Raw genomic sequence first — 27337 nt, 5'->3', positions numbered from 1 at the left:
ATCCAACAATGGCGAATATAATTCCACAAACATATACCATATTTAAGGCAAGCTGATCATAATGCCAGGGATCCTTTAACAGCTGTCAGTCGTCATCAGCAAGTACATAGTTAGCTTAGCTTGCTATTTGAAAGACTACCCTGTTTGGTCTTCAACGGTGTCTTCAAGTGTGCGGTAATTCATCTCCACTTGTCAACAGCGAAAGTATCTCGGGGAAAAGCAGTCAGTATTTTTCATGGAAGTCACCAGATAAAGGCTTGGCAAACATGGACAGTATTTTTATATTTTTTATGCTGTCGCTCTGCCAGCTACCCCAGCAAGCAATCTTGGCCGGCGAATGCGTGACGCTTGCCAGCCAAATTTGGGATTGCGACAGCCGACATGATTCGAGCAAAATGCGGCGTCTGAGCTACACGGCTCGTTTGTTGCCAGCATATTGTCTGCAGATTGAGGTAGCGATACTTACCTTGAGGACGATCAACACCAAGACCAGTCGGATCATGGCAAGCGTACACGCATGAAAGGAAAATGGCTGTCAAAAGCCGATCAAAAGTAGCTGAAAAGCTACAAAGAAAGGTTGAAACCAGAAGTCAGGAATGAGTAGCTGTGTCGTTCTTGGTATTTGCTTCAGGTGCTGAAGATGGCTTCACGGAGGGCATCCAAGGTCATGTTGTTAAACGTACCCTGCCAGCCTTCCCCAAAGATTCTCTTCAGACCAGGAGAACCTGCAGGACGGTCAAAAGGAGTGGGCCTTTGTGAAGTGTTTTTTGGGTCTTCCACGTGACTGTTTGGTTCCATAAGGAGTGCTAAGATCTGGATGAGGCGCGTATTAGCAATGCTAGCTCCAGAGCTGCCTTGGCCATAAGACCGTAACGCTCCAGCGTTGTTGCGGCCAGTGAGCGTCGACTGTAGACACTTGCTGTTATCAAGCAGTCAGTTCACATGATGCTTTCCTGGGTTCCCATTTAATGTTAATTCGATTGAATCCTCCTATTTAATTCAGCTACTCCCCAGAGCCCCCTTTCCTTTGATTGTCTTCTCAGGTTGCCCCCCCCCCACCCCCCACCCCCACCAACACTCCTTCCTTACCCTCTCCCTTGGCTTTTCATCCTCTTTTCAATCCCATCTTCTTCCCAATCTCTCCTACATCTTCTAGAGTGCTGGTGAGAAGACGAGGAGGAGGAGGAGGAGCAGGGTGGTCGAAAGTAACGACGCTGAGAGAAATTGAAAAGCTTTATGAGGTGAGCAACAGAAGCCACGGCGGAGATATATGAAGTAAAAGGGAAGGTTAAAAACAAGAGGCGGGGGGCTATGTTAGGAGGTAAATGGATGAGGTGGAGATGATGGAGCACAACATGATGTGATGAGGGGGACGGAGAGACAGAAGCTTCTCTCTTCCATTTTGCTGCTATTTCTCTGGGTTACATCATACAGAAAATGAAAGGAGGAGGAAAAAAATGGAGAACTATCATCACCACCACTGGATTGATTCCAGACACACCTCTGCCAAGGCCAAACAATCACAGCTCGGATCAGTACACCTTCAGAGACGCTAACCTCTAGCATACGCCTGAACGGCGTCGTGAATATCCAAGCATGAGTCACAAAGAAATATGGAAACAAAAAGATGTCACAATGTTAACAAAAAAGTGTGCCATCTGTGGGCATCAAACCCATTGACAAAAGATACCATTCAAAAATACGTGCTCCTGAATGCCCCCCCAAAAATGGTGTGCCTGTCCTTGGTCCACCATCATCAACTTGTCTGCTTTCTTAGAACCTCCTCCCGTCTCCCATCTCGTCTGGCGCCCTGATTAAAAGCATTTCTTGGAGTTTGTTTAGCAATTAGCGGCGCCATTACCGCGGCAACATCAGCATCTCCCGCCTGCATTCACCTGCCTCTGACCTCAATTCACAGGCGCCGTCTTTCACCGTCGCTTTCCAGGTGGCGCTGTTTGCAGCTTCATGCTAATGCGTGTTGAATAACGCTTATCCGGTGCGACGGTGTGTGTGTGTGTCTCCGTGAATCATGTTTGGAGTGTGTCCTCTTTCTCCGTGTCCTCAATTTGCAGGCAACCATTTGCTATTTCTATTTTCCCCATCTTCCTCTTTGGCTCTTCTTACCCCGTGTGTGCGTCACTCGCACCAGGTGTATTTTGTGTGCTGCTCCAGGCCAATGTGTGTGTGTGTGTGTGTGTGTGTGTGTGTGTGTGGGTGTGTGTGAGAACAAGAGATGGAGGTAGAGCGAGGCTGCCCTACTTGCAGTAGTAAAAACTACGGGGGGGAATCAAATAAACTGCAATCAAGGCAATAACAATAAAACTCTGATGCGGGAAAGTGTAAAGAAAATAAAAGGAAAGGTTGTGTGCCTTTGAGTGCGCGTCTGCTGGAAATCTTAATTGCTGAGGACAGTGGCGCATTAACCCCCCCCCCCCCCCCTGGCTCGCCCCAAATGAGTGGAAAGACAGCCAGAATTCCAAGTCTGACACTCTGGATGAGGACATGTGTGCACCTTTATCGGAATTAATTTATTAAGTCCAGCGTCAAGGCACCCTTTCCCAGCGCCACCCCAGGGACAGAGACAGAGTGGCCAATCAGTGAAGGTCTTAATTAGTCGGTTCGTCCAAACACCCGGGGTGTCGTTTTCAACCTCGCCGGCGGATTATGAACGAGGGCGGTTTGTGGTTGGCTTGTAACGAGCAGAGAAAGAAAGCGATTAGCTGGAGCGTATTGGCCTTACAATGAAAACGACAAGGCGGTTGGGGGGGGGGGGGGGGGGGGGGGTGATAGTGTCTGGTGGATTTTGGTTATGTTATGTTATGTTTCCACTAAACGTTGGGGCGGGATGGACCATGGAAGATCTCATTACATTTCAGCACATCAGGTTTGTGCTTTTTTACTTTAGTCTAAAAACTCTAAATATCCACGTACACATGGACCCAAATAGTCCAACTGCATTCGCTTTATTTGCTCAAACGGAAAGAATGGAACCTTTGTATACACCTCATTCCCAAAGAAAAGTACCAATCCAAATGAATATATAATGGGATTCACGGGGGTGGAATATTCCCTTCCCCAATCCGATTGAGGTATCTTGTACCCGCTCAAACAGAAAGTTGTCAGGGTGCGTTCTTCTTCGTTGTGTTTTTCTTCTTCTGTTGTTTTTTATTGGCGGTTGGCAAGTAGTTTTCGTGTGCATTCGTGCCATCTGTGGAACAGAATCTAAACCCTTCTATACTTTATTGACAAGTCCAGTTTTATTAAAAAAGAAAATATATATCTATATAAAACATGTCCAGAGTTTAATGATCAAATATTAGCAAGATTGAATTTGATCTTTTCCTGTTTAAATTGATCCCGGGTGCGTTCTTTCAGCGCATGCTCAGATATGACGTAACACGCAGATCCAGACCTTCTTCACTTTTAAAAATGGAGGCCGGCAATCGGCACTGGACTGCTAAGCAAAGTTTGTTTTTGATCCAAACTAAATTTCAAGACCGGACGAAGGTAAAACTGGCAATACGGAGTTATTCCAACAAGTGGAAGAAAAACTCGGGGAAGTCGGTATCACGTGATGTTGATGTTTACATTTTACTGGGCATGCCCCATTGACTATTCTGTTGGATTATAACGGCGCATGTAGACAAGAGATTGGAATATTCCTTTCCATGGATACCATTGTTTCCCGAAAGGTCATTCGGAAAGATTCCATTGGGAAAGAGAAAAACTCCTCATGTAAACGTGGCTAATGACACAGTGGAAGGCGGTTTCCTATGAAGGTGCTAATGCCATTTACTGAAGGTTTACATCACATCACAAAACCGCTCCATGAAATAGCGATATTTTGGTACAACATGTTTGCTAATGCTGGATCTTATGTTGCCGTTTATGATGCGCCCCCCCCCCCCCCCCCCGTCTGTATGAAAGTAACCTGTTGTTGAATTTCCACCTTGTGGTGCTTTCATTGTCATAGAGTTTCCAACTAAATGGGAGTGAGCCGTTTCAATTCTGACAAGGAAAGGATGATTTTGAAGAAATGTTTAATGACCGGTTGGGCCTGGAGCTTGCCGGGCTGATTCCGCGTGTGAAGTGGTTGTTTTCCACCCCCCAAAAGAAAGACTACAAATGGCCGCATGAACCACCTCTCCATGTAACTCTGCAGGAGAAGTGAATGAATATTTATCATGTTATCGCTCAGAGAGTTGTGTGCGTATGTGGGCGTCAGTGCGTTGCAGCCAAAAAATGAGAAGAGGCCTAATCGGCATGAGGTCAGCAGGATGGACCGGTCGGCCATATTTCTTTCTTTTAAAGCACGCACACACACGGTCTGACAAATAATGAGAGCGAGAGAGGCCAGCTTTTTACTTTGAAGCACACAAAGAAGCAAACACACAAACGCCGCGGATGCAAACACACACAGCAATCGCAGCAAAAGCCACCAAGAATAAACATGAAATTTGGAGATGAAAAGTCTTTGTGTGAATGCAAACAAACTTTATTGCAGTGGCTTCTATTTTCTTTTTTTCCTGTTGCGGGTCGACACACAACATGCACTCGTTACATGAAAGGAAAACAAGTCGTGGTCAGCGAAACACTGGCCCCCGGGTGGGGATGCTATCTCAGGAGGATGCGTTTGTGTGCCTCACCTAAAACTAGGCTAGCTGATACCTCGGGGCTCGCACACATACGCACACACTTTCACACAGTTGTGAGGACAAGTTGCTGGTCCGACAGGGCAGAGGCAGAGGTCCCTTATATGATTCTAAATGACTCCAACACGAGTGCTGACTCTGGCGTTGATCGGCACTCGTGCTGTTAATAAAGAGGCTTCGTCTGACAGTCGACCTTTTTAAAGCCCTGCCAATGTTGCCGAGCAAGGCTTCCACTGGCTAGTTTTCATCGAAATATTGTGTCATAGTTCAAAGCCTGACCGCATACAGAATCTGACTTCCTGTCCTGCTTTCTGCCTTCTTGGATCATGAAGGTTATGGTCATAATTAGGGCTGTCACGTGATTAACATTTGTATTCAAATTAATCACAGCTTTCAAATTAATTCATTCATTCATGATCATAATTTTATGAACATAAAGATAAATCACAGATTTGCCTGCGGATTCTGTTGCTTAACATTCCCGCTACCTAGCCTCACCATTAGCCTTCTTTTGACCACCCCTGCTGCACCACGAACACACCCAGACTACCATCAGACTACCACAGGCAGCTGTGGGTACAGATATAGATTACCACCACCAGGAGTGAATGAATAATTTGCTTCATTTGGTTACCTTTAATATTACGATATTAGTAATATATAGTAATATATTATTATTTGCAGGGTGATATATGATAATGTCTCATTATTTTACAGCACTGTAGCAAAAACAGCAGCTATAGTGGGCTCCATCATCCCTCCATCTACCGCGTCTGTATTGTTATTGCTGCTGCTGTGTTTTCAGTCACAGCCAAGCAAACAAATAGACCTGACCTCCTTTTCTGCCTTTCTTCCTTCTGCGTTCAGTCAGCCTAATAACACGTTTAGAGCGTCCATTAGCTGCTAAACAACATCAACTATGTCAAGGATGACGTGCAGAATTTTACGTGTGAATGAGCCTCTGCGTTCGCGCGCTGCTCGTCATGTCGGCAATCTTGCAATTCCGCCGTCAATGGCTCAATTTTCCTTCCAGATGGTCTTACGAGCCAATAAAGTTAAAGCCGTGTTTACAGTGTCGGAAGAAGAGAGAAGTGGGGGTGCGGTGAGTCAGGCGCTTGCCCATTTTGCATGAACCGCTAAAGTATATGCCGCTCACTGGCTCGCTGGGCCTGCCGTTGCCAACAAAAGATGAATAGAATGAAGCGGAATCTCCACAGTGTGTGTGTGTGTGTGTGTGTGTGTGTGTGTGTGTAAATAGACGATGTCAGCAGAGTTCATTCACACTCACCCACCCACCGACAACTGGAGTCACACCACCCGCCTTTTGATAACCTCACAACGAGCTAGTTAACCGGCGTCTTTATTGTGGGATCATGGAGCTCAGCTCCTCAGCTACGTACACGTCTTCATCACTAGTTTCACAAAGTATCAGTCATCTAGGAAGATACTTCATGGCTGCCATCTTTATTATAAAGTCCGTATAGTTCCACATTTCACCCATCACCACATTTCTGAAGTCGGAACAGGTCCTAATATTGGAAAAATCGGAATTATGGAGTTGTAGGGAAGTAGTGTTGACTGTCTCGTTAACCTCCTTCCTTAGCCGTTTAACAGTCCTCGTCTGTCAGGGCGGTCGTCGGCCATGACAAGTTCATGGTCTGGATAGATCCACATTTGTCCACGATGTCAACTTTCAATCCATGGAAAGCGCATCGCACCCCTTGATCTTGGCAGTAGCCGGCCATGAGCATCTGTGGCAGGACCACGTGGTGGCATTGGACCGTGCTTGCTTCACGGACCTCTCCTGGCAAAGGTGACCTTGAAATGTCAAATGCAGGCCAACTTGGTGGAACCCAGAAGCTTGGTGGAACCAAAGAGAGCTGTTCAATACACCCCGAGAAGGTTCACACCCCAACGCGGTCCTTGAATGACGCTCGCCGCAAAGGTGGATATTACCCACTTATCCTGACTTCTGTCTTGCTCTGAATCCCAGCTCCACTTTTGGTGACCCTCGAGTGACTAATGTCGACTGAGGACGACAACAGCGCGACCGTAGCGGTGCGGCTAAGTGCTAACGAGCGTCTAACGCCGGTGCCGCATGCCTGACTTTTGCCACCACAGCCCACGCCACACAGGACGTGACAAAGTACTTCCACTAACTGCGATGCTGCAGCAACGCAACGACACATCATTTTAGTGGCTTTAGCTTTAGCCGCTAACCGACCCAAGCTGAGCTACATGCAGAAAAAAAACACTAAGGGGAGCAAAATGTTACTATTTCTACAAATAACCTTCAATCTACTGTACGAGGGTGGAAAGGGAAAGAGAAGTGGGGAAAGATGATCAACCCCCGACTAAATGAAGGGGGGGGGGGCAAAAAAAAAGACAATAAGAATCATGCGGAGACAGAATGGTTCTTATCAGTGAGTTGCAGGAGGCGAAAGATGCGACTGGGGAGTGAGTGACTGTGGGGGAGGGGGTGTTATTGAAGTGACTTTGGTCAAGTTACTGCAGAGTCCAGCCGAGAGACACCGCAAGAGCCCCCATCACCCCCATCATCATCATCACCCCATCTTCCTGGGTGTCAGGTGTATTTACCTTTACCCTGCATCAGTCAGTCACGTCTGGCAAGCTAAAAAGCAAAAAAAAAAAAAAAATTGCACCTGTTGCGGTCTGGAGGAGAATCAAAGTCAGACGCCTCAAACTAGCCAATAACGACGCATGAAAGCCCCCCATGACTTTATCCAGTCTGCATCATAATTTTATTGATTTATTGTTCACCCAAAGTTTGTCCTGAAATCCTTTCCTGCGAACAGACTAAACCCCAAAGCGGCGCTCAGCCAGGGCGTTTATGAACGTGTTCTGCCTCAAAGCTTCCCGTCCATCAAAGGTTGGATATTTAGCCGTGCGCTGAAACCAACCTAAGCTAGTTAAGCTTTTTTAATGAAGTTGTCTTGATTGACAGGCAGCGTCCCCAGGCGCCAACTGAGTACAATGCAAACACGATCAACGCTTCAAGAGGGAGATGAAGGAAATGAGCTGACTCCTAAAAAAGACGACTCAAGAAAGAGGCCAAAGAGCCAACACCAAGAGCCTGCCCACGCGGGACAGTTTCCAGGTGGAAGTGCCAACGTATTTTATCCTTTCAGCCTTTCATCCTCAAGGCAATGGCATTCTGGGTGCCCTCAAACTGCCTTTAGTCTTTTAAACGGCGTCCAGATTGCAATCGGAAAAAGTCGCCTTGTCGTTGTGGTGTGCAGTGGCAGAATTCGACTTTCTAAAAGCGACGATGTCCCCAAACGCCAACATGATATCTGAATATTCACACTGACTTCGTTTTTTTGTCTTTCAGACAAATCATCAACGTAACGTGAGCGGCGCCTGGTGGTCAGAGTACGGCATAGACGTCCATAACAAGGTGAGGATTAAGCTTTGTATTGAGTTGTGGTTTCCTATAGAGCAGCTACACACAATAACCCGCACAGTTGAAAATCCTTCTGCAACGGAATGCGTCCGACTTCCGAGGGTCGGCTGTCTTTACGTCCCGTTTGCCGTCTTTCTTGTGGCCGTCTGGCTAAACGGGCAGGCGACGCTTCATTCAGGGCGACTCGTGTTCAAGCAAGCAAAAACACAGTTGTGCGATTCCGTCTGCGCGGGTGAGCAAGACAGTGCGTCCCTTAGGACAATTTGCATAGATGCTGTCAAGAGCTTTGCAACATCAGCTGTGAGAGTAAACACACTTAGTGGATGTCCTTGGATGCAGACACACAGAGGGCTAGCATGTGTGCTAACAGCAATGTGGTGTTTCATTTAGAAAACATTATTTGTCTCTTAGGCAAATGGCCGCTCCAACATTGTCTTGTTTCGCGTTCTGTTCTGGGGGCCCACGGTGAGCTTTTAGGGAAAACTATGGAAGCTAAACAGGAATAGAATCCCTCCAGGGTCCAAGCGACCGTTCACCTGAAAACAGCTCTGATTTCCTCGACAATTAAAAGAATTAAATCCAGGCTGGCCAGAATTTAACAACAAAGCCCCCCCCCCCCCCCAGGCCGACCACCACACCAGCTTGTCCCGTTTCCAGGTGAATAAATGTATTTTTGCCAGCTTTGTGGCGCTATGAGTCACGGTGCAGCGGCGGCGCCACAGAAGAGACCGGTTCAAGCGTCATCCTGTCACGGCTCACCAGGCCGAGACGCCAAGGCGCAAATAGACACTAACCGGTTTGACCGCAGCGACCTTGAGCCAAACTCCGACGCTTGATGTGCTCCTGATGGACGCCTTTTGGCAACTCCGCGGAGGAGGAATAGCACTTTGTGACGACACTGGAACCAAAAGACGGGTGGGTGTGCCGTACGGTTGACGAGTGCAGGCGGGGAAGGGCGGGGTTTGTTGTTAGCTAGTAGCAATCCGTGAGGTCCACTTAAGGTAAGCTCATCTTCACATGAAGGGGTGGAGTCTTTCTTCAGGAATAATTCCAAGCTCCATGAGTGGTCTGTGTGTTCATCTGGTCACCTCCAGATTGAAAGAGGAGCCCTTCACCTTGCTTCCGGTATCCAGTAAAACAAATCCCAGGTCTTTAGTCCGCACGTCACTCATTCCACCTTCTCATGCCCAGGCCACTTCTAAAGCCTTCTTCTCCTCCGGCCGCTACGAGACATTCTGCTAATTACTGCGATAAAGGGCTTAGCCGAGGGATCGCTATATAATAGCGCCGCTCCGTGCAAAGATACCCGGCAGGTGGAGGCGGAGGCTTCCTTGCGGCTGCCATAGTTCCCATTCATCCTTCCCTTGCCTTCAAACCGTAAATCCCCCAAAATGAAACCTGAAATCAAAGTCCACTTCATGCCAGGCACAATCTAAGTTAGATCAAGTGCTAACCTTATGGACTCAAATCTGAGATGCAGTCGTCCGTCGCTACATCGCGATCGGAATAGCAATCCATATGTCACAGTTTTCCAAAAACAACCACCAAAGATGGCACCTTTCATGGTTGCCTGTGGCCTATTATTAGTCCAAGTATTGAAAGACAAGTTGTACGTGGTATTCTGGTCACCAGGCATCCTCTCATTCCGTGTGGAAGTGGTGAGTTTTTGGCTTCTTTGTCCTGCTTCCAGAGGCTAACTAGCTACCTTGCTATGCTAACGGTGTCCGTGTCTCAGGTCCCGGCAGTGATAGTGATGCCATAGCCGGCACAATGTGATGTAAACTAACAGATATAACACTGGAGTGTAAAAGTGACTATAGGGGTGTTATTTCTTGTTGACAGGGCTCTAATAATGTTAAAACCAGTATTTAGAAAGTCATAAACAGGTTCTCTATGCTCGATAAAATTGAATCCTACTTAGCAGAACCGATTAACCGCAATAAACGAGGGAACACTGCACTGGTCTTTCTACCAACACTGCCGTACTCAAGAAGGTGTGTTATTTAGTACCGCAGACAAATACAAGAAACTATTCAAACGGGAAGAGGTCGAAGAAGTAAGAAAGGAAAAGTTTCCCCGTGAAAACGAGATGAGAGTTTAGAAAAGACCTCATCTTTCACTTTCCCCACATCAAAAATATGTACGGAAACATTTCTCCTTCGTCTAAGATAAGAACATCTGACCTTGATTTGGAATAAAATAAAAATCAAATGACGGTGTCTTTCCATCCATGAAGACCGAGTTCAAGAATGGTTGTGTTGTAATTTAACAAGCCATCCGACATCGATGACGGGGAAGTATGACGGCCGGGAGAAAGCTTTCAGTCGACGACTCCTGATCTCTCCTCCCACACACAGAAAATCTCGGCTGAATATGAGTTCAGGGTCCCCCCCGCAGTCTGGGGACTATTGAAAGGGAATCTGTGTCGGCGATCGCTAAGTGGAGTGGGAGTCGACGAGGCCAGTACAGAGACACAGTGTCGTAAAAGAAAAAGTACAATATTTGACACAAAAAGAACTTTTGAAAGATGACAATGAGAGAGACCAGAGGAAGTGATGTCACCAATCAGGCCACTCCCACTGGTGCTACACCGAGTGGTTCCACTAGAAGACCAAGCCGCTTCCTTAAATCAACCATATAATCATTTATCCTTCAACGAAAAGCTTCTAAACCACGAGCCACGTTTACACCAGGAGTTTTTCTCTTTCCGAATGACCTTTCCGAAAACAATGGTATCCATGGAAAGGAATATTCCAATCTCTTGTCTACATGCGCCACTATAATCCAACGGAATAGTCAATGGGGCATGCCCAGTAAAACGTAAACATCAACATCACGTGATACCGACTTCCCTGAGTTTTTCTTCCACTTGTTGGAATAACTCCGTATTGCCAGTTTTTCCTTCGTCCGGTCTTGAAATTTAGTTTGGATCAAAAACAAACTTTGCTTAGCAGTCCAGTGCTGATTGCTGGCCTCCATTTTTAAAAGTGAAGAAGGTCTGGATCTGCGTGTTACGTCATATCTGAGCTGAAAGAACGCACCCGGGATAAATTTAAACAGGAAAAGATCAAATTCAATCTTGCTAATATTTGATCATTAAACTCGGGACATGTTTTATATAAATACGTATTTTCTTTTTTAATAAAACCGGACTTGTGAATGGCCTATAGAAGGGTTTAGATTCTGTTCCACAGATGGCGCTAATGCACACGAAAGCTGCTTGACAACTGCCAATAAACAACAGAAGAAGAAAAACACCACAAAGAAGAACTTTCCGTTTGAGCGGGTACAAGGTACCTCAATCGGATTGGGGAAAGGAATATTCCACCCCCTTGAATCCGATAATATATTCATTGGGATTGGCACTTTTCTTTGGGAATGAGGTGTATACAAAGGTTCCATCCTTTCCGTTTGAGCAAAAAAGCAAATGCAATTATTTGGGTCCATGTGTACGTGGCTATTGATTTAGCGATGCTTTCTTATTCGGGCACCCAGCCTTTGGAGGTAGAAAACATTGGTGCAGCAGCTATCGTCATTCCGTCCTATGAAGGTTTGTTATACGTCAGCGGTCAGACATTATTTTGAAAATGCTTTATTGCCGTGTCTTTTGTTGCTTTATCCTTTTTCATTGAAATGGACCATTTTTGATTTATAATCTAAGAATAAAAACTATTTGATGTTTTCCAGTCATGAAAAAGAGGGGTCGCATATTGAGGGGGTTCATGTGAAAATACTTAAGAGTTGCTGATTGCTGGTGTTTTTATGTGTATCATATACCGCATGCGGCTTCACATTATATGCACACAGTCCCATTTTCTACGCCAATGAAGCCTTTCCAGCGGTGGTTTATGCGGCTAATGACTCTGTATTCCTCCACAGTGGTTTTCTCAAGTCTCTCGTGACACCTCTCCATCTTGAAAAAGGATGCAGAGCTGAGTTTTTTGTGTTGTGTTCATTGCCTTGACCTTATTGTTATTGTGAGAAATTGTGTGTTGTCAGGTTGTGGGTAAGGAGCAATTAAACAGCCTTAGAGTGGAAGTAAAAGAAAAGACTTCCCAACAGTTATGGGCCTGAAATCACCGGACATAGCGCCGCCATGGAGACATTTACTATTATGACTGGGCATTAGGAGAAAGTGGGAGTTCGATAGTCTGGGAATCGAACCAGCAATCTTCAGATTGTCAAACAGCCACTCACAACCCATGACGCCCACCCCCTCCCGCGGGGCACGGGAAGTAATTGAGTGGAGAAAAGAACGCTGCTGTCTGACATGAAAATCAACGCGGCGTGACCACACCATTATACACACACACACACACACACACACACACACATATATATAAATAGCCAGCTGCTTAGACCACAGTCTGCTCCAGACAAATAAAAAAAAACATACGCATGTCAAGGATGATTATTCTCTTTCAATCATAACAAGCGAGGAACATGGATGCAGCTTAGCGGCTTTATGACTGGATTATTAATATGCAATCTGCCTGACACTCATGAGAGGATACAGTAGCTTCACGCTAGCACAGGTCGCTAAGCGGCAAACTAACACCATCGTCACCAGACGGCCTGATCACGGACCAAACCAGGCACCAGATGACGGCTGCAACTTGAAAAACATTTCCCGTCTTTGGACATCAGACGCCCTCCACAAACACTCGGCGGTGTGTGCGTGTGCATGTGTGTGTTGTGTGTCCTTGTGTGTGATCATTTCCCCGCTGATTTACGTGACCTTTGAAGGTTGGAGTTTAAGACGCTCTCCGAGGGCAACCAAGGAGAGCAGGCAAGATAAACGTGATGTTACAGGTTTGTCGTATACCGAAAGAGAGAGAGAGAGTGAGCGAGCGAGCGAGCACACACGTGGCAGCCGTGGCCTTTAGCCTGCGGCGAAACGACAACACTTCCTGGCTTTATTGCCAAATTCTTACTGGCTTCATGTTTAGTTCACACAATCCTGTTGTTGGTGTGCGATGTTGGCGTGTGCGTGTTGAAGACATTTCCAATCATGTGCGGGCGCTGAGAAACGGCCACAACAAACTGCAGCAACTAATTGGATTGTCTTTTACGCAAAAACACAGACTCGTCTTAACCGCTTTTAATTACGGTTGTTTTTCGACTCATTTCATCCCTTAATAGTTCCATTCATCTGCTGTGCCGCTGGAAAGTATTGGAAAAAATGAAAGAAAATACTGCCCAGACTGCCCAAGTTTGCTTTGTACGAATAAACAGTATGAAGAATGACTTTGACAACAAAGGCAGAGAAACTCTGTCTGGAGGTCAATTCAAGAAACCCAAAGTCATTCCATTCCAGCCTCGGAAAGTCAAACGTCTGCATTGAACAACATTCCGTATTTTGCGGACTATAAGTCGCACTTTTTTTCGTAGGTTGGCTGTTCCTGCAACTTATACTCCAGAGCGACTTATACATGAAAAAAGTGTTTATGTTCCATAAACACTGGACACCTTTTCTGTTTATGTTTATTTTTTTGTGTAGCTGAATAAGCATTGTGTTAGCATATCTTACACCTATTCAGCCTGTTCTCTATTCTTTTATTGGTAGAACTTGCCTTCCAAGAGGACGTAATGTCTGTTTTGGTCAAGTCAAAAAATGCGACCTATACTCCAGTGTGACTTATAGTCCAGAAAATACGGTATGTCCAATCCTGGAGGGAAGGAGGGAATATTTTCCTTGGTGAAACAAGCTGACGTGGACGCTACGTGGACGCTACGTGGACGCTACGTAGACGCCACGTAGACACGTGAAATTAATTCAACAAAGGGAAAGCTACAGGAGTTTGAGGTTGACAGACAATATCAGAGACATTGAAGCAGGCCGAAATAATGCAGTGATTTTTGTGATGCCCCTAAACGGACCTCTAGCATACGCTAGTGTCTCTATATCCAGCTATAGCTTCTTTCAGTTCCAAACCCAGCGTTTAAACAAAAGACCTAGCGTCCCACCTGAGCGTTCCTGTCTTTGGGCTTCCTGATTCTTCCTCCCTTCGTTGTCAGCTGGAGTGCACCAGTTAACAGTAATTATGAGCTTTCCAGTTAATTAGCATGGAGCACCCAGCTGTTTCATCCCCAGAGGACAAAGGCCTTGCGGCACACACACACACACACACACACACATACCTGGGGGCCACCGGGGTGTTAAAAAAAAAGTTAAGGCTTCTCAGTTTGCAATTATAGGACTAAGCCCAAATGAAGTACAGTAAACCTCGGATATATCGGATTCAATTGTTCCCACTGGTTTTGTCCGATATAAGCGAAATCCATTATATGCGTATACCGGAAAATGTCCGTTTTACGCATATCGGATTTCTATCCGGTATATGCGTAAATCGGATTTTATCCGTTATAAAAAGGCACTTCCTTGACTATGTTGACCTGGACGCGCAGGCAACGCTGCAAACACTGCAAACGCTGCAAATGACGTCGTATAACGGCCTGTCACCATTCGGCTTATCGGAGCGCCACGATGCGGCCATCCGATATATGCGAGGGAAATTTAATGGAAATGCATTGGAACGGGACTGGAGATTTTGTCCGAAATAGGCGAAATCCGTTATAAAAAATCCCATATATGCAATGAATTTTTATTGGAAATGCATTACAGAAAAATTTGTTCTTTTTTATCTGTCCGTTGTGAGCGACTTTCCGATATATCCGAGTCCGATATATTCGAGGTTTACTGTAGTTGACTGAGGTGCACATTTATAACCAATAGCGACTAAACCAATAACGACTAGCGGTGCCACGAGACAAGGGGCGGGGCGATGCATGAGACTGCAGCGACGAGGAGGAGACTAAAATTTTTAAAAATTATATAATGAATATATTGTATTTTCCGGACTATGAGTCGCGCTTTTAGGTTGGCTGTTCCTGTGACTTATACTCCAGAGCGACTTATACATGAAAAAAGTGTTTATGTTCCATAAACACTGGACACCTTTTCTGTTCATGTTTATTTTTTGTGTAGCTGAATAAGCATTGTGTTAGCATATCTTACACCTATTCAGTCTGTTCTCTATTCTTTTATTGTCACAAGAGGACGTAATGTCGGTTTTGGTCAAGTAGTTAAAATAAATTACCCGCAAAAAATGCGACTTTTCCTCCAGTGAGACTTATGTTTTTTTCTACCCAATGATGCATTTTTGGCCTTGTGCGACTTATAGTCCGGAGCAACTTATAGTCCAAAAAATACGGTACGGTAAAAATACATTTCTACTGAGTGACACGCTGTGTGTATACTAGCAGCCCCGCCTCCACCCACCAAGACAAAGACACAGTATGACTGACAATAAAAAAAGGGCTCACTCTGTTCATGGCGTTGTTCTAAGAAACAACACTGATTCATCCATTTATTTATTTATTATCTCTCCAGTTTTTTGGTCAACAACAAATGTTTTATTTTGGAGATGTTGTGAAAGTCCTACCAGTGACTATAAGAAACTCATCAATTGTACTCTTTACACTGTCTCACTCATTTCACAGAAATGACCCCCCCCCCCGCTCTCTCTGACGATAGCAAGCACCAGCGTGAACAAACGTGAACAATAAAGTGATTTCTTCATTTGGCAGCTCAGTGATGACAGTTTTGGCAACAGCTCGGTCCATAGTGTGAACCAAATGAATTCCCCGAGTACCAATTAACACATCCTGGCTAAAATATTCAGCATTGCTGCTGACGCATCTCGGAAGAGCCGAGAAACACATGTATATTTCTTTTAACATTACAACTTGCATCTCCGCCTAAATTGAAGTCGCAACGACGGCAATCAGCAGAGGCGCACACAGGAAGCACTTTTCATTCTCCAAAATGCCGGGAAAATTGCCTTCTGCTGAGAGGACGGAGATGAGATCCTGCAGGTAGAGAATGAGGTCCCCTTAAATGGCATTACTTGTAAGCGAGAACGCTGTACCACAATGTCAGCAATAAACCAGCGTACAGTAGACAATAACGCCACTCCACTGCTTGGGTTTTACATCCCCAACATGGCCGACTTCCTACAGGGGGGGTCTAGTTTGACATCACTTGTAAAGTAGCAAAGTGAAGGTTAGCGGGATCTGAGTAACCTTTGGACTGTCGCCAAGTTTACCTTTGATTGACAGGATCCTTTCCTATCAAGTGTCTAACTTCGTTTGTACGATTGTTAAAATGTGACTTCAAATGTTGCCTGAGGAGTCAGAAATACGAGTGGACCTCGGTTTTATGGCGTCCCAAGTTTTTCTGTTCGTACCGCCATAATATATCAGAAGGAAACAACGACCAGTCACGTGGCGGAGGACAGTGGTCCCTCATTTATCACTAATTTGAAAGTAGGATTGCCCATTCATAAATGGAACGTATTCATAGTTCCAACACAGAAAACCTGCCTATAAAGGACCTTCTAAATGGGGGATTTACATTAATAGAGCCCTGCAGACATGAAATAACACCCCTATAGTCACCTTTACACTTGTGCTATCCAAAAAAAAAAATAAGTATAAAAAATCCTAATTGAAGCACAATATTGCCAGAGAAAGCGTATGTGTATTTTCATTGTACCTCAGAAGTTGTACTGCAAGTGATGTGTGATTGTATTATTGTATTGTTGCCTTATTGTCTCGGACGGAGGCTGCTGCAAAGGGATGAAGGGACTTGAGTGAAGAAATAACAATATTTGTGCTTGTCAGATGCTTTTGTTTGTTTCAAAAAGTTGAAAAAGGTAATACTTCCAATAGAAGTCCAAAACAGAGCGTCTCCGGCAAAGAAGACAAAAAGGGGATAAAGGAAAGTGTTTTGTGGACACGGAGGGAGATAAAGTGTGCGCGCTAGAAGAAGACGTAACCTTGGTGACACGTGCAGTCCGCTGCACCTCGTGCCTGAATGGATTCCGAGTCCGACTCAAATCCTTTTATCTGCCGGCCGCTTTTATCGCTTGCCGTCTTTTGATCCCGCAAACTCATTTCAGCTGAGCCGCTACCAGGCTGTGTTTTTTATTTTGGGGGGGTGAGGGAATTGTGACGAGTAGACTGAGCAGCCTTTTATTTCCTTTGTGTTTGCCTGAGAATATACCGTAAATTACCTCCACTAGAAAGTGGCTTTGACTCTCTAAGTATTTCATGAATCATCCAGGGTATATTTGCTGTCTGATACACAAGCTTAATCACGTACTTTCTGCACTGAACATTACCGGTTTTACCCTGATAAAACAGAAATAGAAATGCGTATTACACCGACCGAAGGCACAGGTGAGAAAACTGACAAATGAGCTTGCTTATCGAGCATACGTGTACTATATTTCCCTGTGAAGTATTTAAGCAGGCGTGTGGGGCCAGCACGGACCAAAGCACTGGTCCCCACGCCCAACCAATAAGACTGGACCGCCACTAACACATTTGGCCCTGCCTCATAAACAGAAGAAGGGGAACTAGAATTTTTTGCATTAATGGAATACAGGAGGAAATCACGGAATTGGCCAAAAACACAGAATCTCTTTCATGTTGCCATATTGAGAATGGAATGAACGTTTGCGTGGGGTAATATTTCCCCAGCCGGCCGCTCATTCATAGTGGCATGTCCTCAAACAGTAGCCCCCGCCGAAGCTGGCTGGGTTAGCTTAGTTTAGCAGAGCATGCTGGTGTGGCCAAGTGTTTTGAGGTCACATAGTCCAGCGTTTTAGGGATGCCCATGCCCGCACACTTTGTGCGTGAAATCAAGATGACAGCCACCGAGCTAGCTAGCTAACTTAGCGAGTGTCAAAATACATCAAAACGCACCGTACTTCCTGCCTTCAAAGTAAGAGCCCCGCATCTTGTGGTTATAAAATAAGTGTGTTTTAAAAAGATAAAACCATTGCATCTACTTTAACCACAAGCTCGGGGGTGGCCGCTTGTTGAGGATTCCGCAGCAATGAAGACAAAGATGGTTTTTGGCTGCTCAACGGAAGGTTTTTGTGACATAACCTTGAAAGGCATCCTCATCAGCAGTGTCGTGAATGGCAGAGTTCTAGTTTGACCTCTCAAAATGCTGTGTACTCAAAAGAGTACCACATTTGCATCACAAAACCATTTTCCACCAAAATGCCAGACCTCACAATCGCTCTGCATTATTTTCTATCGTTTATTTATTTATTTTTTTTATTCTATTGCGTTATTTTTTATTGTGACTGGAAGCACACTCATTGAAACCTACACCAATACCAGCCATCATATTATTTATGTGATGTACTGATAACACGACATATGGCGAAGGGGCCAATAGGCACAATCTAATTAGCTAGTAGAGCTAGTTCTTACCTGGGGTGCTGGAACAGCAGTCTTGCAGTCATGTCAATTCTAGTCGGCTCTTCCAGCTCCCCATTGGCTCCCTCATGACCGAATTATGTGTATTGGGTCAAATTAGTCAGTCAAATGTATCATGTCTGCTTTGCCTTGCAGTGCACTGCCGGTCCTGCAGGGCGGAGCCACCTGCACACACCTGAGAGCAATCTCAACCATGCCTTCGTAAGCATTAACCATACTAACTACTACATACTTCCATGCCCATACTATCCACACTCCATACTGCATACCCAATCCATCAGACAGTATGCAAAGCGTTTACACTACAGCGTACTACATGACAACCCACAATGCATTGCGCTCCTACCCGACCCGAAATGGACAGGCTGAAGCTGATTTCACTTTAGCTCTAAACTCTTTAAATACATCACTTAGATATTTTTTTTTTTTTTAAATCAAGCGAGAAAGTGGCCGTTTAGATCCCGACTGTGCCATTTATTTGTCCAAATACCAACCGTCTACAATTTTGTTCGGACCAATTCGGCCAAATTTTTTTCGTCCGTTTGGTCCATCCTGCTTCTCAGTGTTCAGCCAACATTTTTTTTAGGTGACGTCACGTTGCGTTGCATCCTGGGTAATTTGGGTATGAGTAGTAAGCTGACGATACATACTCAACATTTCTGGCGAATGCAGTATGCATCCGGGAACTTCTGGCATCCTCAGAAATGGCATACTGCCCGTGTAGACACACTGCATACTCAGAGTTAGTATGAGTGGGAGGTAGTAGTAGTATGCGGTTTCCAACACAGCCTCGGTCTTTACCAGACCTTTTCCCTCGCCCAACCAAGACCTCTAGACGTGACATGACACCCCATCGCCACCAGTACAGAAATCATAACAACACTAACAAAGACAAATAGGAATCACACGTGCATTCGACGACGAGGTCCAGGTGTGTTGACAGAAGTTAGCATCCTGTACTTTTACACGACTACACTACATTAAAACTCGGAAAAGACATTTCAGGAAACTGCGGAGAGATTTACACTTCCTATGAAAAACAGACGGAATATTTTCAATCACTTTGTCTTGCACTGGAATCCAAAGAGACGTCTTTTTTCTTATTTCCTTGCACATTCCCATCAGACCAAAGCGCAACATTGGCAGTCAACGGAACCCTGAAAGAAAGTGCATCTCAGGAAGCTCGCCAACCACGACAACATCACACCATTCCGATGGCTCCGATTATTGGTGCGCCAGGAAACAACAAACCCAGAGGCAAATAGTAGCCTCGACAATAGCCTGAACGATTAGCTTTGTACAAGCGGTGACACACACGGCAGAGTGTGCACGTGAGTGGACTGTGGGGATCGGGTCGGGGGCATGCGGTGAAGCAGCTGCTCGCCGCCTGAGCGGCTCACCTGGGAGCAGACAGGTGAGGGAAGTTCAACGTATTTATCGTCCGCCACAGAAAAAGGCCTGTTCCCACAAACAAAACATACTAGCACTTTTGTTTTCATGAAGCAGCTGTTCCGTTCATGTTTGAGCATCCAAAAGGACAAAGTAGGTTTATTTGTCTTACTGCAGTCAAGACGTGGACTAAAAAAGGCAGATTTATTCTACGGGTGAAGCTGCACCAGAGTTGATGTACTTCATGCATTGGATATCATGAGATGGTGCAAATGGTTGAAAGGAGGAAGTTAGTGAATTGTTCTATATTGACATAAAAAGTTTGGTAAAATCTCGGTCTCACGTTTGGTCCCGTCCCTTGAACGCAGCGTCTTGTGACAGCCCTCGTCAGCAACAGCAGGTCGAAAAAACATCACGCTTTGACTTCATGGCTCACGCTCTGCGGATGTTTCGCAAGGTATTGGTTGGTGGGGGTGGGGGGGCTTACCCTAATCTTTACTGAAGTATGAAGATGTCATTCTGCCTTCCCAGTTATAGTAATGCTCGCTTACGATAAGTATTCATTGGGCAGAAGTACCTCGTAAAGCTTAATGATATCCAAAGTATCAGCAGCCTCTTTCAGCCTAATACAGCGTGTTCATTGAACGCAACCACACGAGCCGACAAATCAAATATGCAGGTGTACCTAATGCTACGGCCTACACTATCTCCAACAAGCTTCCCCAACTCCTGCCAAGCACTGCGGCGAGCGGAGGGGGGGTTAAGTCAGGAAAGGGTCCCGTCATAGGAGGACAGGAGAGATGTTAGGTAAGCAGGTGACAGCAGCAGCCCCAAGCTGTGAGCCGAGTGCACCTAGAAACAGCCTGACAGGGCCTGCCGGGGAAAGCGGTGTGCTCTGGAAATGAGGCACACACCAACACACGGAATAAAAGCACAAAATGTTTCCAAAGGCAGGAAATACATCATCACCGAGAAGGAAGCAGAGTGAGATCACAACCAAGAAGACGCCAGCAGTAAGTATTCTTCATTCCTTATGATGGTTTCAACTACTTCTACGGCTTCTTTGTTGCAACTACACAAGGTGCTCCTAGAACTCACGGGAAGAAATGGCGCTGACCACCATCTTCATGTCCGACCAGTGCCGGTAGAGTAGAATACAAGATCGACACGTGTTGCAATTAGGAAGTATTCTTTGGAGAATGGGAAAGATAACTCCATAAGGCTGTGGTGTTTGTTATTGAGCTATTTTGTTAGCTCGTTACTGCTAACGAGCTAACAAAATAGCCAAAATGGCCTCCTTTTTGAGACTTGTATTAGTCACTATAGTAGACATAAAGACGAGAATAAAGTCAAATAAAATCAAATAAAAGTTGTTTTTGTGCTGATATGGTGTCTTGTGGTGTTCGGGGACAGGAAGTGACGTTTACTGACACCTTGTGACCAGCGTAGAATACTACATAGCTTCACCACAATGTTTTTGAATGCGTCTTATGAATGCCTTATATTTGAACTGGACTTCCTTCAGCCATTTTTATGTTCATGTTTGAAAAGGCTTCATTTCCACTTAAAAATGTCAAATTTGCCTAAAAATGAATAGTTTGTGTGTTTGTTGACTACGGCCCGTCAGTCAAACAGCAAAGTGGTCATGGATTATTGTATTAGCACGATATAAAAATGATGGTTAGCGTAATTAGTGGGGCAGTGACCCACCATTTCCAGCAGGTGGCGCTGTGTCTGGCAGCGGCCACCGTTGGTGCCCTGCACTTCATTTTCAGCCCAAGGAGTGGTCACCGTGTTCCTCTCACTTTCAGTCTGGACTTGGTCTCCTACAAATTCCCGTCATGTCTTTTCCCAAGTGGGACGGAGTGGGGGGAGGAGGGGTTGGAGCGCACCATCATTAAGGGCGTGAGTATCTTCCTCAAGGACACTCTGACAGCGTCACACTCTCCCGACTGTCAGCGGGGATCCAACCTTTGACCCACGCTGGCCTCCATGCATCCATCCCATCCATCTCTCCTCCTTTCTTCACGCTTCCAGCCGATGGAGCTGAAGCCGTGTTTCTACTCACCCGGGAAGCAAAAATACCTCCACCACAAGCAGAGGAGGAGGAGGAGGAGGAGGAGGAGGCACCAGCTGGATATGAAACTGTCTGTCTATGTTAATTTCTCATCACAGTCTGTTTGTCTCCTGTCCCCCATGCGTGTGCGTGTGTTCGTGGTCACGCCCTCGGGGATGTGCTATCTTGACGTGCCCTGAATATTTTGGGATATTTATTTGTGTGTGTGTGTGCAGGAACAACATGTTCGTGTCATGTCTACCTCCAATCATCTTTCAAATAATGACAAGGCAAGAGAAGACTGACAGATAGGGTGTGTGTGTGTGCGTGTGTGTGGTGTGTGTGTGTGTGTGTGTGTGTGAGAGGTGAAGAAAGGCCAAAAGAACTAAAGTCAGCCGATGAAAGAGTGAAGAATAGTTGCTGTTAATGTCCATTACAGAAAAGTCTCCTGGCGCTAAAAGGAAGGCAGCATAAAGACGGAGGTGGCTGAGGCTGCAATTCACCTCAAGGCCGTAAGTTGTGGAAAAGTCCTTTGGTAAGTGATATCAGCGATTCAGGCAGTGGCCGATGCAAGCAGTTAACATCCGTTTTATGAATTGTGTGACATTTCCACAAATCCTGCTAAAGCCCCGAAACAGAAAACGCAAGGTGAGGCTTATTGGTTACTTAATTGATGATTGATTGTTGTATTGCGCAAGAATTACCATACAACCTTGTAGAGTAGCGGTGTTAGCTGTAACTCACCCAAAAAATATTTGGTGAATAGCGATGTTTATCCTACAAATGACCCTAAAATGTTTCATAACAGTTGTATTAATGAGCTGTGATGTAAGATAGTATGTTGTAGAATAGTTGAATTAGTAGAACAGTCATAACAGTCGTATAGTCAGAGCATTAAAAACCCATTTACAACCTTCTAAAGACATTTCAACATTATTAGAGCCCTACAGACATGAAATAACACCCCTACAGTCACCTTTACACTCCTATTACCCGATATAGTAGACACAATAGATGGACAATGGATGGATTAGACTCACGCTTGTGTGTGTGGAAATAAACGTCTTGAGGACGCGTGGACAGGAAGTGACATTGGTGGGTTGGGAGTTGATTAATACCGTGCCTGTTGTGGTGTCATTCAAAGCTGCAATAAAAGCCGGGTTGCGGTATTTTTACGGTATTTTTATTCTCCATTTTGCCTTTCAGACCCAAATCATCATAGCATGGTTGGTTGAGTTCCACCAAAGCGTTGTAGAATAGCGCTGCGTGTTAGGCTATTTTTTCTATAATTTAGTGTAGCCCTCGCAGGACTTAACTAAAAGGGTGATTTGAAAGAGTATCCAGGACAAGAGCTTTGGAGCATGTGTTAATATCATGCTGCTGCCACATTCATACGATATTACGCAGCCATCCTCAGGCACGCTGCCTCACTCGCTCCCAAATTCCCCTCTCTGCTCCATCCCGGCACAGCGTCAGTATTTACAGTATATGATCTCCCTCTCTGAGAAATCAGCCATAAGCCGCAGGATTAAGTGTGTTGCAACGGCGCTCATGCTAACTGTGCGCACACCAAAAGTATGGCGGTGTTTCGCCGACTCCTCGCAGGCTAATAAGCCGTCATTTTCCAGGGAATATCAATCCATTGCTGACCTAAGTTATTACCCGGACACTAAACTCCAAACATTAAAAAAGTAAATGATTAGCAGCGGCATGCTAATGGCCGACATCAATCAATCGACGTATAATCAGCATCGCAACAGCAACGCGTGGCGCCAATCAATCTCTGATTTCCGGCAGTGGGTTATAAAAGGCGGCGTGGAGGAGCGCTTCACTACGCCCGACAGCCCGTCCAATTTAACACCGACGACCCGCGTTCAATTACTACCCAGGGATGACGGATACATTTCAATGGGGCCACGTGGCGAAGGAACGCCTCATCAATACGATTGGAATGACTTCTTTTCAGCTCCCGGGTTAATTGCCGGTCACGTGGTGGAGACCAGTCCGTGGTTCGGTCGGCACACCGATCATCATGTGTTCGGCTGCGGTGAATACATTCAGGGCTTGGAGACGGTGAAAATGCGTGTGACTCGTCTTCCTGTGAGATGTGGCGGCGTGTGAATGAAGTCCCTGGAGTCACAGGGCAAAGCGGACAGAGGATGGAGAATAGAAGGCGGCCCAAAAGGACAGGAAAGGAAATGGAGCCCAGAGGTGACACTAATATGTTGTGCACAAGGGTAGCTTTGGAATCCATTCCTTTCATTTCATGTTCGTACAATCAAGCAAAACTTATAGCTTGGAGACATGAAAATGACCTATGACTTCATCCATAACATTGCCAATAAAATGCTTTGCTGCAGCTCGTTTGTTGGTCAGGAAGATTCCACATGAAGCAAAAGCCAAGAAGAAGCCTTTAGGTGATGTTGGCGGTAGGAAGGAACCACTCTGCTAGGATTCTGTTTAGCATAATTCGCTACCATTGACTGCATGTGTCCCATGGAGCTCCACCACTGGAGTTTTGAGCAAAAGTGAAACTCCTCGTCATTTGCCATCCAACTTTTTCCACTTGTAAGCCTCAGTCGCCAAAATGTCAGCCAAATGTCATCAGGTATCAAAAGCTTTTCATGATTTACCTTTTCTTTCTTGGTGGTTTTAATGGCTTTTGTTTGCTTGGCTGCTTCAGCCCAACTTCTCCATTTACCTTTGACATTTGTATTCATCAATTTTTAATGTGCCCTAAGCTTTTTTCCTTTTCTTTAGAAGGCTTTGACTGAAACACGTGAGGCCACGGTCGCACGACCCGGAAGGTGAAATCAAAGAAAACCTTTCCTTGGAAGTGTGCTCTTTCCCGGAGGTAGCGTAGAGTCTAGACTGTCCTGGCTTGATACGGCTTGTTTCTTCAAGGTCAGATTTAAGCGCTTTCCAAGCACCTTGAAGATTGAATTTCACATCAAGGGATGGGCGGCTGCTACAGATGGCAACTGCACAAATGGACGCCCATGCAAACGACACAAGCCTAAACATTAAAAGTGTGGCTTTTCCCAGACTTTCCAAGCAGCTTTGCCCCCAATCATTTGGGGGTTTTGGCCCCGTCAGCCCCCGCAGCATCGTCCTATACACCGGGCCAAGACGGTGGCAAATGCTGCTCAAAGGGCTCAAGGCTTTCGCTACCACTTCCTGTACAAGCTCCTCCTCCTCTCTTTCGCCTGCGATTGGCAAGTTGTCAAAGTCCGGACGAGGTGCCAGTCCCGTCCTAGCTTGAGAGGAGTTTGGGTCCAAAGGCAGCAGGGACGAGTGTGGACGAGGGTGCTACATTTTACCATTTGAATCCACTTGGGATGGGATGGGAGCAGGAAAAAGGGGGGGCAGGAAGGGCAGAAAAAAGGGGACGGGGGGCACCTCCATCATTATATAACAAATTTAGGCTTCATCTTGGGGAAAAATGCTGCATAAAAAGGACGGGAGATGATTGCCACAAACACGTCCTCTCTCTCTCTCTCTCTCTCTCTCTCTCTCTCTCTCCTGGGATAAGCAGCTCACGTTCACGCCGCCACAGCTCGGGAGATACCGCAAGAATATTTATTGGCTACCGGCTCAATGGCGGTATTGAGGAGGATAGGGATGGAGAAGAGGAGGAGGAGGAGGAGGAGGAGGAAGAAGAAGCTGGTCCAATCCCTCACCCTCCCAATCCCCATTTAGCCCTGCAACACTCCATGCATACTGCGATACATGCGAGCGCGCGCACACACACACGGACACGCGCGCGCACACACACACACACACACACACAAGCTGCAACCAGTGCCGTGACCCTCGCTCTGTCCCCCGCATGCATGCATCCCATCTCCCATACCTTGCGCTTGCGTGCAGATGGAGCCCAGGACGACACTCCACAGGAGACAGCGTGCGGCCGCCGTCATCCCGCCGTCCCTCATGCTCGCGTGCAGCCTCCTCTGTCCTCCTCCGCCTCCTCCTTGCGCTAGACGGCGTTCCGTGCCGCGTCGTGCCAGGCTACTGCGGGCGCATCCTCCGCGGTGAGGCGAGCGCGAGCCCTCTGAGCTCTCCCGCATGCTGCTTCACATCCAGAACACGGGGAAGGGAGGACGGGAGGAAGGGAGGAAGGGAGGAGGGGTGGGGAAAGGGAAGGAAGGGAGGGATGGATGGATGGATGGAGAGAGATAGGAAAGGAGAGAGGATGGGGGAACGCGTGACTTTTCTCCTTCCTCCTCCTCCTTCGTCTACCATAGACTGAATAAATCCATCATGTGGCGCTCCGGCGTGAGAGGAGAAGTGACTTTTAAATGGGCCATCAGTGTCGATGTGCAAATGTGCAAAAGAGTTGGCGTGTCAAATCCTCATCTTCTCCTCCGTGATGCATCCGGGCTCCCTTGATGGAATTTCCACAAAAATCAAATCAAAAAGATATCCTTTCTCTCTGTATTTTAACCCCCTCCTCAAAGCTTCTTCTACTCCTGTCCCCGTCTCAAGTGCAGATGCGGGAATTGTTGCATCCCGATCCCGCTCTGCCTCTCCTCACTCTTGTTTGCTGCATATCAAGAAATCAGGACTCACATCATCGTGGATTCAAAGAAATAAAAGCCGCTAGTTGGAAAGCAGAGATGTAAACACCTCCATTCCTCTCTGCCTCTTCCTGCAAGTGAGGCTGAATGCCTGGCTGGCGGACTGACTGACTGGTGCGAGATGATGCCTTCAAGTGCTCCTCGGAAGCCCCCGCGTTATAAGTCACGCGCGTCGATTCCGCGCGAGTCACTGCCCCGATGGCTCTGTGATTAAAAAGAAACACTCCGGTGCAGAATAGAAAAACAGTCGTGTGCTGAGCTCCCCCAGCAGTGAGCTTGGGTGGGTGGGACCTGCTGGTCGGGGGATTGGTCGTGGACCCGATGCTGTGATGCATGAACGGTCCACAGATTCCACAATACAGTACTTTACCACATTTGGATTTAATAGCCGATGCAACACTTGGCTATGCATTTCTCATCGTTATTAAAGAACCAATTCGGAACAGACGACCTTCCGTCTTGGTTTATGCCGGACCGCATCAGGCGACGGTAAAGTATCACGGACCAGCCCCAAAAACCAATAGGGTCATGTCCTAACCCTCCGTAAAGTTCGGAATAAGCCTGGAAGCAGTTGGCACCATCCTGCCAACAAGCAGCGATGAAGACAAACATCCTGGCCATTGGTTATGGAAAAACTGCCCAAAAAAAAGCCCGATGGGGAACAACGTTTGATCACTTTGTTCTTCAATGCTGCCCCGAAATTCATTTTTCCAGAAATCGCTCAATGAGCACCAATGGTTGAAAGTAATACATTGAAATCATCGCACTGCATTCTGCATGACAGTGACGGAAACAATGGTGACAAATTCGGGTAAAATGATATTTGTCGTGCGCAGGCCTCACAGCTAAGAGACCCGAGTTCAATCCCACCCTCGGCCATCTCTGTGTTCTCCCCGTGCATGCGTGGGTTTTTTCCGGGTACTCCGGTCCCCTCCCTCAT

At 46.2% G+C, this 27337-nt stretch overlaps 1 protein-coding gene across 2 annotated transcripts in view; it reads right to left on the bottom strand.

Moving 5' to 3' along the window:
* Window positions 1-26576, bottom strand: part of csmd3b (CUB and Sushi multiple domains 3b) — a 240614-nt gene extending 214038 nt beyond the window's left edge. The window contains exon 1 of one of the 2 annotated variants that reach the window (XM_058047094.1): window positions 25671-26576. In XM_058047094.1, coding sequence (XP_057903077.1) covers window positions 25671-25887 — 217 coding nt within the window. In that variant the 5' untranslated portion in view covers window positions 25888-26576. The remainder of the gene's footprint in view (window positions 1-25670) is intronic. The other variant, XM_058047093.1, reaches the window with a different exon arrangement.
* Window positions 26577-27337: the final 761 nt, after the last annotated feature.

The sequence above is a fragment of the Doryrhamphus excisus genome, chromosome 14, assembly GCF_030265055.1.
Source record: "Doryrhamphus excisus isolate RoL2022-K1 chromosome 14, RoL_Dexc_1.0, whole genome shotgun sequence".
Lineage (NCBI taxonomy): Eukaryota > Metazoa > Chordata > Actinopteri > Syngnathiformes > Syngnathidae > Doryrhamphus > Doryrhamphus excisus.
The sequence above is the reverse complement of the archived record's forward strand: the minus strand, read 5'-3'. Positions and strand labels throughout refer to the sequence as shown.